This window comes from Coregonus lavaretus, assembly GCF_964263955.1.
Source record: "Coregonus lavaretus genome assembly, chromosome: 37".
Taxonomy (NCBI): domain Eukaryota; kingdom Metazoa; phylum Chordata; class Actinopteri; order Salmoniformes; family Salmonidae; genus Coregonus; species Coregonus lavaretus.
Genome location: NC_140024.1, coordinates 31,729,668 through 31,744,540, shown reverse-complemented (window position 1 = coordinate 31,744,540; position 14,873 = coordinate 31,729,668). Strand labels below are relative to the sequence as shown.

The 14,873-nt window shown below is 43.1% G+C and overlaps 2 protein-coding genes across 2 annotated transcripts in view; one reads left to right on the top strand and one right to left on the bottom strand.

Annotated features, from left to right (window-relative positions):
* Positions 1-1,204: 1,204 nt before the first annotated feature.
* LOC311111157 (relaxin-3 receptor 1-like) lies at positions 1,205-2,395 on the bottom strand (the record flags this gene model as incomplete). The annotated part of the gene is made up of 1 exon (XM_084153846.1): positions 1,205-2,395. One exon carries the CDS (start codon positions 2,393-2,395, stop codon positions 1,205-1,207), a length of 1,191 nt encoding a protein of 396 aa, XP_084009972.1.
* A 2,761-nt stretch (positions 2,396-5,156) lies between these two features.
* The window catches only part of LOC311111422 (A disintegrin and metalloproteinase with thrombospondin motifs 7-like), a gene marked incomplete at its 5' end in the record, with an annotated part of 143,718 nt that continues 134,001 nt past the window's right edge, over positions 5,157-14,873 (top strand). Inside the window, 4 exons of the mRNA XM_084154137.1 lie at positions 5,157-5,283; positions 8,188-8,555; positions 12,813-12,993; positions 14,102-14,298. Coding sequence (XP_084010263.1) covers positions 5,157-5,283; positions 8,188-8,555; positions 12,813-12,993; positions 14,102-14,298 — 873 coding nt within the window. The remainder of the gene's footprint in view (positions 5,284-8,187; positions 8,556-12,812; positions 12,994-14,101; positions 14,299-14,873) is intronic.

Here is a 14,873-nt window from a genome sequence, read left to right as displayed (position 1 = left end):
CTTGGCTCTAAAATCCGACTGGAATTGAGATCAAATTAGTTATTATACAGAAAGTCTTTCAATTGTGAGTTCAACCAGGTTTTCCAAAGATTTTGCCAGTGCAGACAGTTTAGATATGGGACTATAGTTATCCAACTTTGACCCAACTGACCCACACAACACATTGCCTGAATAAATCAATCGACCAAGATGTAAAATGTTGACGTAGGCTGCTTGCCAGACTTTTGGAATCGTATTACTCGCCAATGAAAGATTAAATATATGCGTGAGAGAGGCAGCAATGATCTCTGCACCAATTTGGGGAAAATAAGGGTTAAATTGGTCCGAGGCCGGCCGCTTTCTTAATATAAATAGATTTGAGTGTCATTACAACTTCTGAAAGCGTAATCTCGTCGGTAAAATTAAGTAGATTAACTTTAGGCCGGTTTCCGAAGTGGTCAACCTTCTTCTCATGAACGAAGAAAATACGCATACCAATATGATTATCTTATTTATAATGTACTGTCTAATTGCAATCCATTATATCGTGTCGCAGTTACATCACAGTGTGTGAGTCTTTACGCATTAAGTAATCTCCAATAACGCATTGAATATCATGATGCTATAACGTTAATCTTCAATCGACCATTTCTCGTCATCTAATGAGTTTTAGTAATTGGTATCTAGCGTTTTCGAAAGTTGCAAATTGACCCACACAACACATTGCCTGAATATATCAATCGACCAAAATGCTTAATTTATTTGCGCTTTATTTCACATACATGGCAATGACCCTTTACATTCAGCCACACATTCAGATACCACAACAGAAGCACTGATAACATATTAATAGGATCACATTTATTTCGATGTTGCTGTACTAAAAATGTGTACACTGAATGGCGATGTGTGAGCTTGAATGGACGACAGAAGAAACATCTCAACATTCCAATAAAGGGTATACTATCCACAGGACTCTCTTATCTTAAAATCAACAGGTAATCATTGCGAATAAAGTTTACTAAGTACATGTCCGTCCCGTTCCAGTGCGTGCCAAGGGACGCACCAAATTTCTGTAAATAAAGCTTTTCACAACGTTGGGCTACTCTGTGAAACTGGTGCCCCGTGCGTAATGACAACATTGGGAACTCAAGAACTCTGTCATTTATCGTTCCCAAATGCATGCGTAATTGGTGAAAGCAAGTCGTTTCATAGAGTAAGTGCATTATGTCTGGTGGATACACTGTGAATCTTCAGGTGCCATTCCGGGTAGAACCAGTCTGTCAATAACGGATAGTCGACATTGTGTGGTGTCTAGAACATTCAAGGGAATAACCCCTTGGTTGTCGTCGTGTGTTACACGTGTGTTGCACGTCCCCGTAAACGTACGTATTGTACAGGCTTTGGAGATTGCTGGTGAGGAAATTCTCCAAAACAAATCCTTCAGCATCTTTCTGAATTCTCGTCGCATGAGACAATACAGAACTGGGTTCAAACAGCTATTGGCATGCGCGAGGCACACAGTCACCGGGAATACATAGGTGTGGACCAAATAGTAGGATTTATCCCAATTGACAGCGTTAAATTTCACCAATACGCCCCAGAATGTGATGGCGTGATTTGGCATCCAGCAAAGAAAGAAGGAGAGGACGACGATGGTGACAGATTTGGTCACCCTCGACCTCCGTTTGGGGTGGTTGTTGTTCATGCTCCTCAGACGGATGAACCGTAAGAGCATCAGATAGCAGACGGACACTATCAGCATGGGTATGACGAAGGCTATGATGATTTTTTGGAGATGATAGAGCGCGAGCCAGTCATGTCCCTCGGGGAACCTGATGAGGCAGAGCTTCTCTCCAGCCACTACTGTCACAGAGGAGAAAATGGTAGTGGGTGCTGTGGCAATGGTTGCGGAGACCCACAGCACCGCGCACACCCATTTCACGGAACACGACCTCTGCCTCGACCGGTTCTTCAGAGCCGAGGCCACAGACCAGTAACGGGTCACACTCATAGCAGTCAGAAAGAACACGCTCGCGTACATGTTCATAACTGTTACGGAAAGGATGATTTTACACATGGCGTCTCCAAACGGCCAGCTGAAGTCCAGTGCGGTGTCCACTGCCCAGAACGGCAGAGTCAACACAAACTGGAAGTCCGTCATTGCCAAGTTGATGATGAAAAAGTTAATACTCGATTTCTTCCGGCCCTGTTTTAATCTCATTAGGAAAAAGACTAACAAGTTCCCAATTAACCCCACCGCGCAAACAATGGAGTACACAACGGAGATGATTATCCTTAGAATCGGGGTGCCGTCCGCGGTCACGTCAATATCCTCCAGACTGCCGAATTTGTCATCATCCATCAAAGTCATGTTCAATGCCCCGCTACCGCTGTGGTTGAGTAGCTCGCCCATCCTCACTGATAAGAATGCAACAACCGGTGCTTCTACTTGCACCAGGTCGCTTCCCGATGGCATATCAAAGAAGAGTCCTCGCGCTCCATGCAACTGAGTGCTTATTTTAGCTGTTCATGTTATGTAATTGAAGCTTGTATGATAAAAGTTATCGTGTCTACAGTCCTTGATAACACGGCAATCAATGTGAAACTTTGCATCTTGACAGTAGTCTTATACAGGTGCGCCGCTGTGCTCGTTCACAGCGCCTGCCCCTGCAACGCGTGGATTGGTCGATTGAGACGTGATGGACCTTTCTGTGAATAAACTACTGATAGGTCTCGACAAAATATGAATTTTCAGATACCAAAAGAAAATAAGCTACACTATATGTACAAAAGTATGTGGACACCCCTTCAAACACCCCCTGATCCGGCTATTTCAGCCACACCCTTTGCTGACAGGTGTATAAAATCGAGCCCACCGCCATGCAATCTCCATAGACAAACAATGGCAGTAGAATGGCCTTACTGAAGAGCTCAGTGAATTTCAATGTGGCACCGTGATAGGATGCCAGCTTTCCAATTAGTCAGTTCTTCAAATTTGGAAATGTCTAGGAGCAACAATGGCTCAGCCAGGAAGTGGTAGGTCACACAAGCTCACAGAACAGCACCGCCGAGTGCTGGAGCGCGTAAAAGTCGTCTGTCCTTGGTTGCAACACTCACTACAGAGTTCCAAATTGCCTCTGGAAGGGAGGCGAATGCTACCTGCCCCAATGCATAGTGCCAACTGTAAAGTTTGGTGGAAGAGGAATAATGGTCTGGGTCTGTTTTTCATGGTTCGGGCTAGGCCTCTTAGTTCCAGTGAAGGGAAATCTTAACGCTACAGAATACAATGACATTCTAGACGATTCTGTTCTTCTAACATTGTGGCAACAGTTTGGGGAAGGCCCTTTCCTGTTTCAGCATGACAATGCCCCTGTGCACAAAGCGAGTTCCATACAGAAATGTTTGTCGATTGGTGTGGAAGAACTTGACTGGCCTGCACAGAGCCCTGACCTTAACCCCATTGAACACCTTTGGGATGAATTGGAACACTAACTGCTAGCCAGGCCTAATTGCCCAACATCAGTGCCCGACCTCACTAATGCTTGTGGCTGGATGGAAGCAAGTCTCCGCAGCAATGTTCCAACATCTAGTGGAAAACCTTCCCAGAAGAGTTGAGGCTGTTATAGCAACAAATGGGGGACCAACTCCATATTAATGCCCATGATTTTGGAATGAGATGTTCGATGAGCAGTTGTCCACATACTTTTGGTCACGAAGTGTACATGTACATTTCTTCTTCCCTTGTTTTATATACTTTTTAATGTTTCTATATAGAAAAAATGTCCCTGACATTTTAGCAAAATATAATGAATAATGGGAGGGTATCTATTTGACCAGTTGCCAATACTTTATGGTTTGAAAAGGACCAAAATGATGTTGCAAAACCATGAAATAGTTGTGCCTCCCTTGTCTAGCCTACTCAAATATCGGTTTCCTTATCTTACCAAAGCTTTACCACGGCAGACATTACATTTTAATTGTTTTTTATTTATGTATTCATTCTTTGACATTTGCATGTTTATTATAGACATATGTGCCAAACTGACCATCCTCTTCCGCTAGAGGGGGCAACATGATGGGGACACTTTGGAGAGAACCAGTGGTTGACCAGTGAAGGATGCCATAGGGCACGTGTCAATCTAGTTCCATGGAGGACCGTGTGTCGGCGGGTTTTTGCTCTTTCTGTGTACTTGATTGATTAATTAAGGTCACTGATTGGTAAGGAACTCCCCTCACCTGGTTGTCTATGTCAAATCCAGCAGACACTAGGCCCTCCGTGGAAATAGTTTGACACCCCTGCCATAGGAGATACACTATTCTGAGCTCCAAGATGAAAGCATAATTTTCAAAGGAAACATAATGCAATTGCACTTGATTAGTTGTGTTTATGATTTCCTTGGAGTTTTGGCCTTCTCACAGTGCATAATGCACACAGGTCCCGTTATGCACTGGTGCTCAGTGCAGTAACCTAGACGGCTATATGTCACACATATGATGAATCCATGCGAACAAGATTATACAGTAGGCTAAAGTGTCGCTGTAGGCCTATAATATACAAGCAATATGCTTTAATATTGTGTACAATCGTAATATTAGCCTTTATCGGGTGTGGGTTAGCCTATTTGACATCCAGTTCAATGTGTCAATTCGACTTTCCTCAACTATCCCACTTTATTGACATTTGCACACCATACGTATTTTTATTTTAACAGGCAACCCAAGTAATTGAATGTAATATTCTCCCCATCACCTACCATCCCCTGGGCTACTACTGAAAGACATTCATTCTATTCTCTCAAGTCCACCCACTAAACTTTATCGGAGAGGGCGGTTCTTAAGCAAAGTTTGGCTTGTTAAGGACCGTTCCTAACTGTCAGGGCTGTCGAAGGGGGCTTGATGGAAGAAAGAAGGGACAACGTCTTGTCAGCAAACAACACTTAGAGCTTACAATTCTTGAAATGCAAAAGACGCATGTGAAAATCCCCGAGGAACGGTACAACTTCGTAAAAAACTTATGAAGTTTATATCGCCGGCGTCACGCTTTCTATGCTTAAAGTGCATGGTTCTAGCAGGGTATAAGTGTTTCACTCCAAAATGGAGAGCGTTTGAAATGACAGTCGGCACAGTGAGAATAAAGCATAATTACATGTTTTCTTTCTTTACCTTCCAACAAGATGATTTACTTGCACTGCGGACTGCACGTTCTCGAGCAAACTTTCTCTCCCATTCACTTTTTGGTTGCAGCGGGGGTCTTGGCGATGTTTCACAACAGTAAAACATTTGGATTTGAACAAGAGACAGGTAAGCCAGCCGCTTAAAGTCAATGAATCATTCCTCTGACATAATTTTATTTTAAATCGTTTTGTGGAATAGTTCAGCTATGCTGGCATTTTAAAATGCCAGTTACAGTAACAAGGGGACCTCTGCAGCCCATTGTACTCAGGCAACTGATCTGCCCTACGGAGCCTTTACTCACACAAACATAGTCTAGCGATGTGACTGATCTATTTAGTTACACAAACGCATCCTAGCGATGTGACTGATCTACGCAGCCTTTACACAAACAGCCTAGTGATGTGACTGATATATGCAAGCAGTTCACTTGGGAAATATTGACACTTATGTTATGTTTTCACCCTTTTGCCGAAATCCCATGAGAATATGACTCAAAACAGACGTGATGTTCCCAGGCTATACCTCTATTTCCAGCTTGTATGAGACCAGCTACAGTATTTCAGAGGGGGGTTTCCCCCCAGAGAGATCGGTCATTGAACCGCCTCTAGCGTTTCAGGCCATGCTTAAAATTCTAGTAGCCTAGCTGTAGTTTGCTACCCCAAACTTTTACTTGGGTCATGCCTGATGATGTCATAAGCACGCTCATGTTTACCTACTGTATCTGTACCTCACAGTGATAGTCACATTCCACTAGTCAATGTAAACTGTTAGGCAAACAACATGAGTGAATGGCATGAGGATTAATTGTGTTCAGTTCTTTAAATAATTTGCTTCCATTAGTCCAATAACTCAAGCTGTGGTATCTTAAAGATACCAGATACAGTAGTCAACCTAAAGTTGGCCTCTGAGCTGGTGTCTTGGTGTGAACAATTAATACAAATTAAACATTTCCAAAAGCTTTAATGTGCAAGATACCTATGCTGCGTTTACTTTAGAACTTACTTTTGAACAAGTATGCCAGTTGCATGTCTCTCTCTCTCTCTCTCTCTCTCTCTCTCTCTCTCTCCTTCATCTCTCTCTCTCTCCCATCTCTCTCTCTCTCCCATCTCTCTCCTTCATCTCTCTCTCTCTCCTTCATCTCTCTCTCTCTCCTTCATCTCTCTCTCTCTCCCTCTCTCCTTCATCTCTCTCTCTCCCCCATCTCTCTCCATCTCTCTCTCTCCTTCATCTCTCTCTCTCTCCCATCTCTCTCCCCTTGGTCTTCCTGTGTTGTGTAGCAGCCTTAGTGAACAAGGGAAAGGCCTTCCATGAGCAGTCTAGACACACCCTTGGGCTGTTTGACACTCTACTGTCCATACAAATCAACCTTAGTGGGTTGCTCTGGAGAACCAAGGCTAAGTGTAATCGGTTTGCGAGGCGATGGACTGGCACAGGGGAGATAGCTTGGTACTGCAGCAGTGGCATTTGGGATGGCACCTGACAGTACTGGTGGGCACCGTCCTCTATCAAAGGATTCAACGGTCTCAGGGTTGGCATAACACATTCCCTGTGAGAGCGACTCTGAACACCCCAATCAAAGAACCCAAACACTACCCTTCACCTCCTATATACCTCCACCGCGTCTCGTCCATTCAAATCAGCTACCTGGATCCTCCTGTGAGACTGGTCTGACTTTTTAAAGTGAAACTAGTTCTGAATTACTTTTGAATGTTAGGCAGAAATAAAGATGGCTTATGGATTTTTCTATTACGTCTGTGTTTTGTTTTCTAGGAAGGATTATTGCCGATCATGTTTCTATTCTCCTTTGTGAGGAATACATTTGTCACGGTCATCGCTTTTCAATTAAAGAGATTATAAAGTTATGATAAAAAGTGGATATTCCTGAAGATGGTAGTATAGAGAGATATAATATTACCATGAAGATTCAGTCAGACATGGAAAACCAATGCTTTGATGAAGCCACTCTTCCACCATTCATTTATCTTAATAGTTAATAGTGAGTTTATCTACAAAATCCTGGAAAATGTGATTGCCTCAAACGTTTAGCCTAAGTACTATGTAACAATGTGTACCTACACTGTAACTGCCTATGTAACTACTACCATGTGAATACATAGGTATGACCAGCGACACTTATGGTAAAGTGGGACCCTCTTTAATAAGCCCGTTATAAATCATGGGAGAGGAACCGGAGCCAGGGTGAACTGTCCCTCTTCTCATGCACTATTTAAACTGTCCTACATCAAGGCTGACATGACCCTGGACTGGAGCACTAGTTGGGGACAGTGACGTGTGATCCGATATGACAGATCGTGTGCAAGTGGTTTAATGGTCTCTGACATATTAGGCTAACGTTAATGTCTTCGTGATGAACCCATCTGTCTCATTTCTCACCTCATTTCATATGGGCTGTCAGTTCCTGTTAGTATGCAAAGGGTTTTGACTCTGTTTCAATATGCATACCACTACTAGCATATTACTAGCATACTACTACTAGCATATTACTAGCATACTACTACTAGCATGCCACTAGCATACTATTAAAGTGCTGTGTGGTGCATGCTGGTATTAAAATTCATACCATTCCTTGAACGGTGCGTGTGTGTGTTTAATTGAGGGCCTTAAGCCTCATCTGCTCCTTGAAGGTGGCACAGCGGGCCAGCACGCCGCTCGGATCACCGTGACGATGCCCCCCTGCCAGGATCCGGGTGTAGCATAGGAGAGTACAGCAGACTGATCGTCACTCCATTCAACCTCTATAGTAACCTGAAGCCCTAGTTAATTAACGCCCATTGTGAAACCTCATCCACGACTCCACATGACTATTGCCTGCCATTGGTGGATACATACTGGGTCACATGCTCATCCCCAAGTAAAAAATACATACTGTAGCCATATCCAACCCCTGTTAAAATGATGGATAGTGTATGTGTGCCTTGTGCAGATGGAACTGTTTACAGCTTGCCCAGTTTGTTTACAACCTTGCAGTCAATTAGTAGACAGCATGTTTTTATTTCCTCTCCCAACCAGAGAGCTTTCTACAGGGGCTTCCGCAATACCAAGTCGTTCACCCCTACCAAGTGGACGCCAAAGGTCACTTCCTGTCCAACTTTGTGTCCCACCGCGTCAGCCGGGTACAGAGGCGGGAAACCCAGGGGGAACCAGGAAGTCTTGCACGGGTGTTCTACCAGTTGCAGCACGGTGGCCGCAATCTGCACTTCAACCTCACCCTCAACCCACATCTGCTGGCTCCTGGCTTCCTGACCGAGCGGAGGTACGGTGGCCTGGAGGGGGCCAAAATACACAGCCATGGCCCCTCGCTGTGCCACTTTATCGGGGAGGTGTGGGACCAGGCAACTATGAAGGGGAGGGCGGCTATAAGTACCTGTGATGGCCTGGTGAGTGAGAGAGACCATCACTGCTAACTTACTGAGATATCTGTTTTTCCTTTCACTGCCTGAAGGGTAATGCAAAACATCAAACTTTTTACTTCTGGAACTTATCTGTCCCCAGGGTAACAAGTCGAAGTAGAAACACAATTGACCAAAAACAAAACAAAAATGATCAATGCAAATGACCTAGGCCGTTCCTTTTCTGCTTTGGTTCTGTGCATGAGGCTGGATAAAAGTGTTAAATGGCATACATTATTATATTATCATTATACAAAATCAAAGATGTATTACATTTAGGTGAAATGTAAAATGAGGGTTCATTGGAGGTTTTCTTGTGTGTTTTATTCCTCAAGCTCTGACAAAAATATGCTTTGCAATAAGCAGTAAGTACTACTGCAGAATGTAGTATGTAACACTGGCTTGAGCCTAGTCTGACCTTACCTTGTTTCAATCTTTAAACGCACGTCTGAACAGATGATGTTTATGTATTTTTAAAAGAAAAACAGTTTTCTCTGAAGGCACTACGTGCTGTTGGCCTCATTCCTGCCCTGTTAGTATAGTTATATTATTAGATTGCACCATCCATGGAAAAAATCACTGGCTGGTTGCTGAAATAACCTGTGAGCTGTGCTTGAGAGGATGCGTTTGATATATCACATCACAAGTGTTAGAGCGCTTTTCATCTAAAAGCAGGCTGGATGTCATCGATGACGCAGGTGTGTGTGTGCAAAACATCATCATGCAGCCATGAACAGGTCAAGCGATGGAGCACGTGTTAATAAGTGCTTATGCATGATCCATTTACATCTCATTGTCTTAATTATCCCATCTCTCCTCTGTTACCACTGTCCACATCCCATCTCTCCTCTGTGTTCTCTGTCACATCCCACCTCTCCTCTGTGTTCACTGTCACATCCCATCGCTCCTCTGTGTTCGCTGTCACATCCCATCTCTCCTCTGTTACCGCTGTCACATCCCATCTCTCCTCTGTTACCGCTGTCCACATCCCATCTCTCCTCTGTTACCGCTGTCCACATCCCACCTCTCCTCTGTTACCGCTGTCCACATCTCATCTCTCCTCTGTGACCGCTGTCCACATCTGCTGGTTAGCAACTGGTTGGCAACATGACCGTAGCACCCAAGAGAGCAATGTCAAAATCTCATGCATTCTTGACATATAGTCGGTCCGTCTCGCCCCGCCACCCCCCCCACCCCCCCCCCCCCCCCCCCCCCCCCCCCACCCCCCCCCCCCCCACCCCCCCCCCCCCCCCCCTCTATAGTTTGGTGCTGTAGCCATCTGTTGTTATCTTTGTAAAACAGTAGAAAATGATTTTGCAAAAAAGTTTGGGGATTCATGGTTGCATTGATTGGATTCAAAATCTCTGCAAAGTAAGTTTCCAGCTGGTCTTGCTGTAATAAATGTTTCACAATGCCAAAGTCACATTACACGCTTTAGGACATTTCTGATGAAACTGCAGTAGGAAACCACGAGCCCTATCCAACAATATCATACCATACCATAATAATGGCAGACGCAAATGGAATGGCATCAAACACCTGGAAACCATGCGTTTGATATATTTGATACCGTTCAACTGATTCCGCTCCAGTCATTACCACGAGCCCGTGGTAACCATGCGTTTGATATATTTGATACCGTTCAACTGATTCCGCTCCAGTCATTACCACGAGCCCGTCCTCCCCAATTAAGGTCCCACCAACCTCCTGTGTATCATACTGTTACATTATTACTGAATTCCTTTCTCCCTACAGGTCCTATCCAACAATATCATACTGTTTACATTATTACTGAATTCCTTTCTCCCTACAGGTCCTATCCAACAATATCATACTGTTTACATTATTACTGAATTCCTTTCTCCATACAAGTCCTATCCAACAATATCATACTGTTACATTATTACTGAATTCCTTTCTCCCTACAAGTCCTATCCAACAATATCATACTGTTACATTATTACTGAATTCCTTTCTCCCTACAAGTCCTATCCAACAATATCATACTGTTACATTATTACTGAATTCCTTTCTCCCTACAAGTCCTATCCAACAATATCATACTGTTACATTATTACTGAATTCCTTTCTCCCTACAAGTCCTATCCAACAATATCATACTGTTACATTATTACTGAATTCCTTTCTCCCTACAAGTCCTATCCAACAATATCATACTGTTTACATTATTACTGAATTCCTTTCTCCCTACAGGTCCTATCCAACAATATCATACTGTTTACATTATTACTGAATTCCTTTCTCCCTACAGGTCCTATCCAACAATATCATACTGTTACATTATTACTGAATTCCTTTCTCCCTACAAGTCCTATCCAACAATATCATACTGTTTACATTATTACTGAATTCCTTTCTCCCTACAAGTCCTATCCAACAATATCATACTGTTACATTATTACTGAATTCCTTTCTCCCTACAAGTCCTATCCAACAATATCATACTGTTACATTATTACTGAATTCCTTTCTCCCTACAAGTCCTATCCAACAATATCATACTGTTACATTATTACTGAATTCCTTTCTCCCTACAAGTCCTATCCAACAATATCATACTGTTACATTATTACTGAATTCCTTTCTCCCTACAAGTCCTATCCAACAATATCACACTGTTTACATTATTACTGAATTCCTTTCTCCCTACAGGTCCTATCCAACAATATCATACTGTTTACATTATTACTGAATTCCTTTCTCCCTACAGGTCCTATCCAACAATATCATACTGTTACATTATTACTGAATTCCTTTCTCCCTACAAGTCCTATCCAACAATATCATACTGTTTACATTATTACTGAATTCCTTTCTCCCTACAGGTCCTATCCAACAATATTATACTGTTACATTATTACTCTATTCCTTTCTAATAATATATCTTTCCATGTCAGCCTTTTTCTATTTGTTTTAGAAATTCAAACTTTTGCATACAAACAGTCAAATTTGTGATACTTCTAAGTGACTGTAAATGCTTGTAGGCCCCACAATAAGGGACTTTCCTAAATATGGCCAATGGGGAAACTTTCTCAGAGTATCCTCTTAAATTTCCATGTTCTTCAACAGTCCATTTTCAGTTGAATCCAATGTATATACTGTATAGTGAAGCTGTCCTTTTAAACTCCTCTTCGAACCCGGAGGAGGGGAACATACTGGACTGGAAATGTTGTTTATTTTAAAATGATAGCAATTGGATAAATTGATGAGCGATCGACCAGCTCCTGGCCCACGGCATTTCATTTGGCACAACCCCACATCTCGCTCTAAGTTCCACAGCTACGGCTGAGCCAGAACCCCAGAGGCCAGAATGCTGGGTTGAAGACGGTCATAAATCTAAACGATTGTTGCAGAGCATTCTGATTTAGCCACTACAGTTATGACTCCATTTCAGTTGGTGGGTTTTCTCCCATATGTTCTTGTTTTGCTCCCAGAGTGAAGGGAAAATAATCGCATGATAAATCACAAGATAACTCGCGTTTATGTAATACTGTAACCTAATGGCACATTTTCATGAGGCTGAATGCATTTATTTCTCTCTGAAGCAATTTTGACCCATCTCCCACCCAGTAGAATGTGCTAGCTGTATTCTTCCCATATCAAAGCATTTGTGATCCCTTGTTCTCCCAGTAAAATGTGCTAACTGTATTCTTCAATATCAAAGCAGTTGTGATCCCTTGTTCTCCCAGTAAAATGTGCTAACTATATTCTTCCCATATCAAAGCAGTTGTGATCCCTTGTTCTCCCAGTATAAAGTGCTAGCTGTATTCTTCCATATCAAAGCAGTTGTGATCCCTTGTTCTCCCAGTATAATGTGCTAACTGTATTCTTCCCATATCAAAGCATTTGTGATCCCTTGTTCTCCCAGTAAAATATGCTAACTGTATTCTTCCCATATCAAAGCAGTTGTGATCCCTTGTTCTCCCAGTATAAAGTGCTAGCTGTATTCTTCAATATCAAAGCAGTTGTGATCCCTTGTTCTCCCAGGATAATGTTTTTACTGTGTTTTTCCCCTCTTGCTTAGGACAATTAAAAAATATATATTAATAAAGCAATTCTGACCCCCTTTCTCCCTGTACAATAGGACCACTATATTTCTCATAATACATTTTGACCTCTCTTTCACCCCATAGAATGTCCTTGTTTTATGACTTTTTTTTTAATATTAATAAACCATATTTTTCTCATAACAAAAGCAATACTGACCTACCTCCCTCTCTGTAGACAGGGCTGTTCAAGCTGTCCCAGGAGGAGTTCTTTATCCGGCCATTGGAGCGGTCTAGTGATGAGTCGACGGCACCACAAGTCCACATTATCTACAAGCGCCACACCTCCCCCACCCAAAGCCAGTTGGTACAGCCCATCTCTGGAGACCAAACCACCAACAGTACCTGTGGGGTCAAAGGTGAAGCATCCCGTCTTGACTTGGCATCACACACTCCAATATAGAGGCGAGAGCCCTTAGAGGATGAGGCTATTCCAATACTTTCAAGATGCACCCTTCCTTACCTTCCTTGAAGTAATAACCAATTGGACAAAACAAGGATCCCACTTCTGACACCAACTGATTTATGTGTCAGATCCAACCTAACCCATCCAGATGGTGACCGGTCAGTGATGCTTCATGGAAGGAGGATGTATTTTCTAAGTATTCAAACGTGGGCAGAGTACTGGATCTATCACACAAACGCACGTACAGTACACACACACACACACTCTCTAGAGGTGGAGGAAGACAGCCTGGGAATAGTTGGGCTGGTAATAGGGCCTGTTTGAAATACCAGGAGCCTTAATTAAGCCCTGAAACACATTGCAGGATGAAATATCCGAGAGGCAGTATTATGTAAATATGCCATTAGGAATTCATTGCAGGCCCCGGGACTTGAACTATTTTGAAAATAACTCTCTCGTACTCACTTGAACGTGCACTTCACTGGAGTATTGGTTGACTTCACCCACAGGGAATAGGTCAAGAGAATTGATGGAATATCCTGCAGATGGCTGGGGGTGCTAGAGAGAACCAGGAAGGATCAGCTGGCTTACCAGGAATTTTAGGAGCGACTGCTTCCACCAAACTTCTTTCTTAAGCATGCATTAAATCCCCACTGCCTCTCTCACAGGGTTAAGTGTGCGTAACGCTCACTTGAATTCCCTCAAGACATTTAGAAAAGACTAAAGTTGCACTGTTGTACTGTCTACACAGCCTGTTTCTTTATATAGCCCTTGTGATTTTCAACACAATGCATCAGTGTGTACTGTATAAGTTCTAACTCTATTGCCACACATATGATGTGCAGTTTTGGACAAATACATTTGACTATAGTTGGTGTAACTGAGCTAATAAAACACATACAAAATGTACATAAACATCCCTTACAAGTATATGGTGTAACAAAGTTCAAACCAATCAAGGATAACACCAAAAAAAGTCTGCCTTATTCCATTGTAGTTTAAAACACAATACTAAAGCTGAAGCTCTGCAACCACACTATTTGTCACGGCTCCGCCCTCAGATCCAGCTGCGTCGTTGGAGCGTGTGGAGAGGCAACGGGAGCGCTGGGAGAGACGCCAGCGGAGGAAGAGGAGGATACGCCAGCGTTCCATCAGCAGGGAGAAGTGGGTGGAAACGCTGGTGGTGGCCGATTCCAAGATGGTGGAGTACCACGGGACCGAGGGCGTGGAGAGCTACGTACTGGCTGTCATGAACATCGTAAGTGTCTGGTAGCCCCCTCTGTCTGTCTCACTGGGTTTTCTTTTGGTAGGAGTTGGTTGGTGGATGTGGTCAGCAACACCAAAGCTGTGGGTTTGATTCCCACTATTACCAAATATGGGCTAGGGTGCTGTGTGTTAGCTGGAAGTAGCCTTTGGTCTGCTGAAATTCCCTTTTTTTTGATTTTCAGTGCAAACTTCTTGACCCTACTCTAATACTGTCCCACTAACTTGCTTATAGTTCAAGGGAATTAAGCGTCATAAAACTTGATTTACGCAATAGCTTCTTTGGTTAGGCAGGCTGCAGCCTTGACAGTCATTCTGTTGTCGCTGTATGTACTGTAGGTTATGTAACATCCATGTCAATATCATCCAAAACATCCCATCTTGGCTGGCTCAATACCTATGCTAGATGCTTCCATGTGTTCCACCCTCATCTCATCTCTGTTCTGTTAGTATTGTGACATCATGTTTGATTTATCTCTCCCTCCCCATGTACTGTAGCCTCATCCCTCTGTTTTATCGCCCCCTCCCCATGTACTGTAGCCTCATCCCTCTGTTTTATCGCTCCCTCCC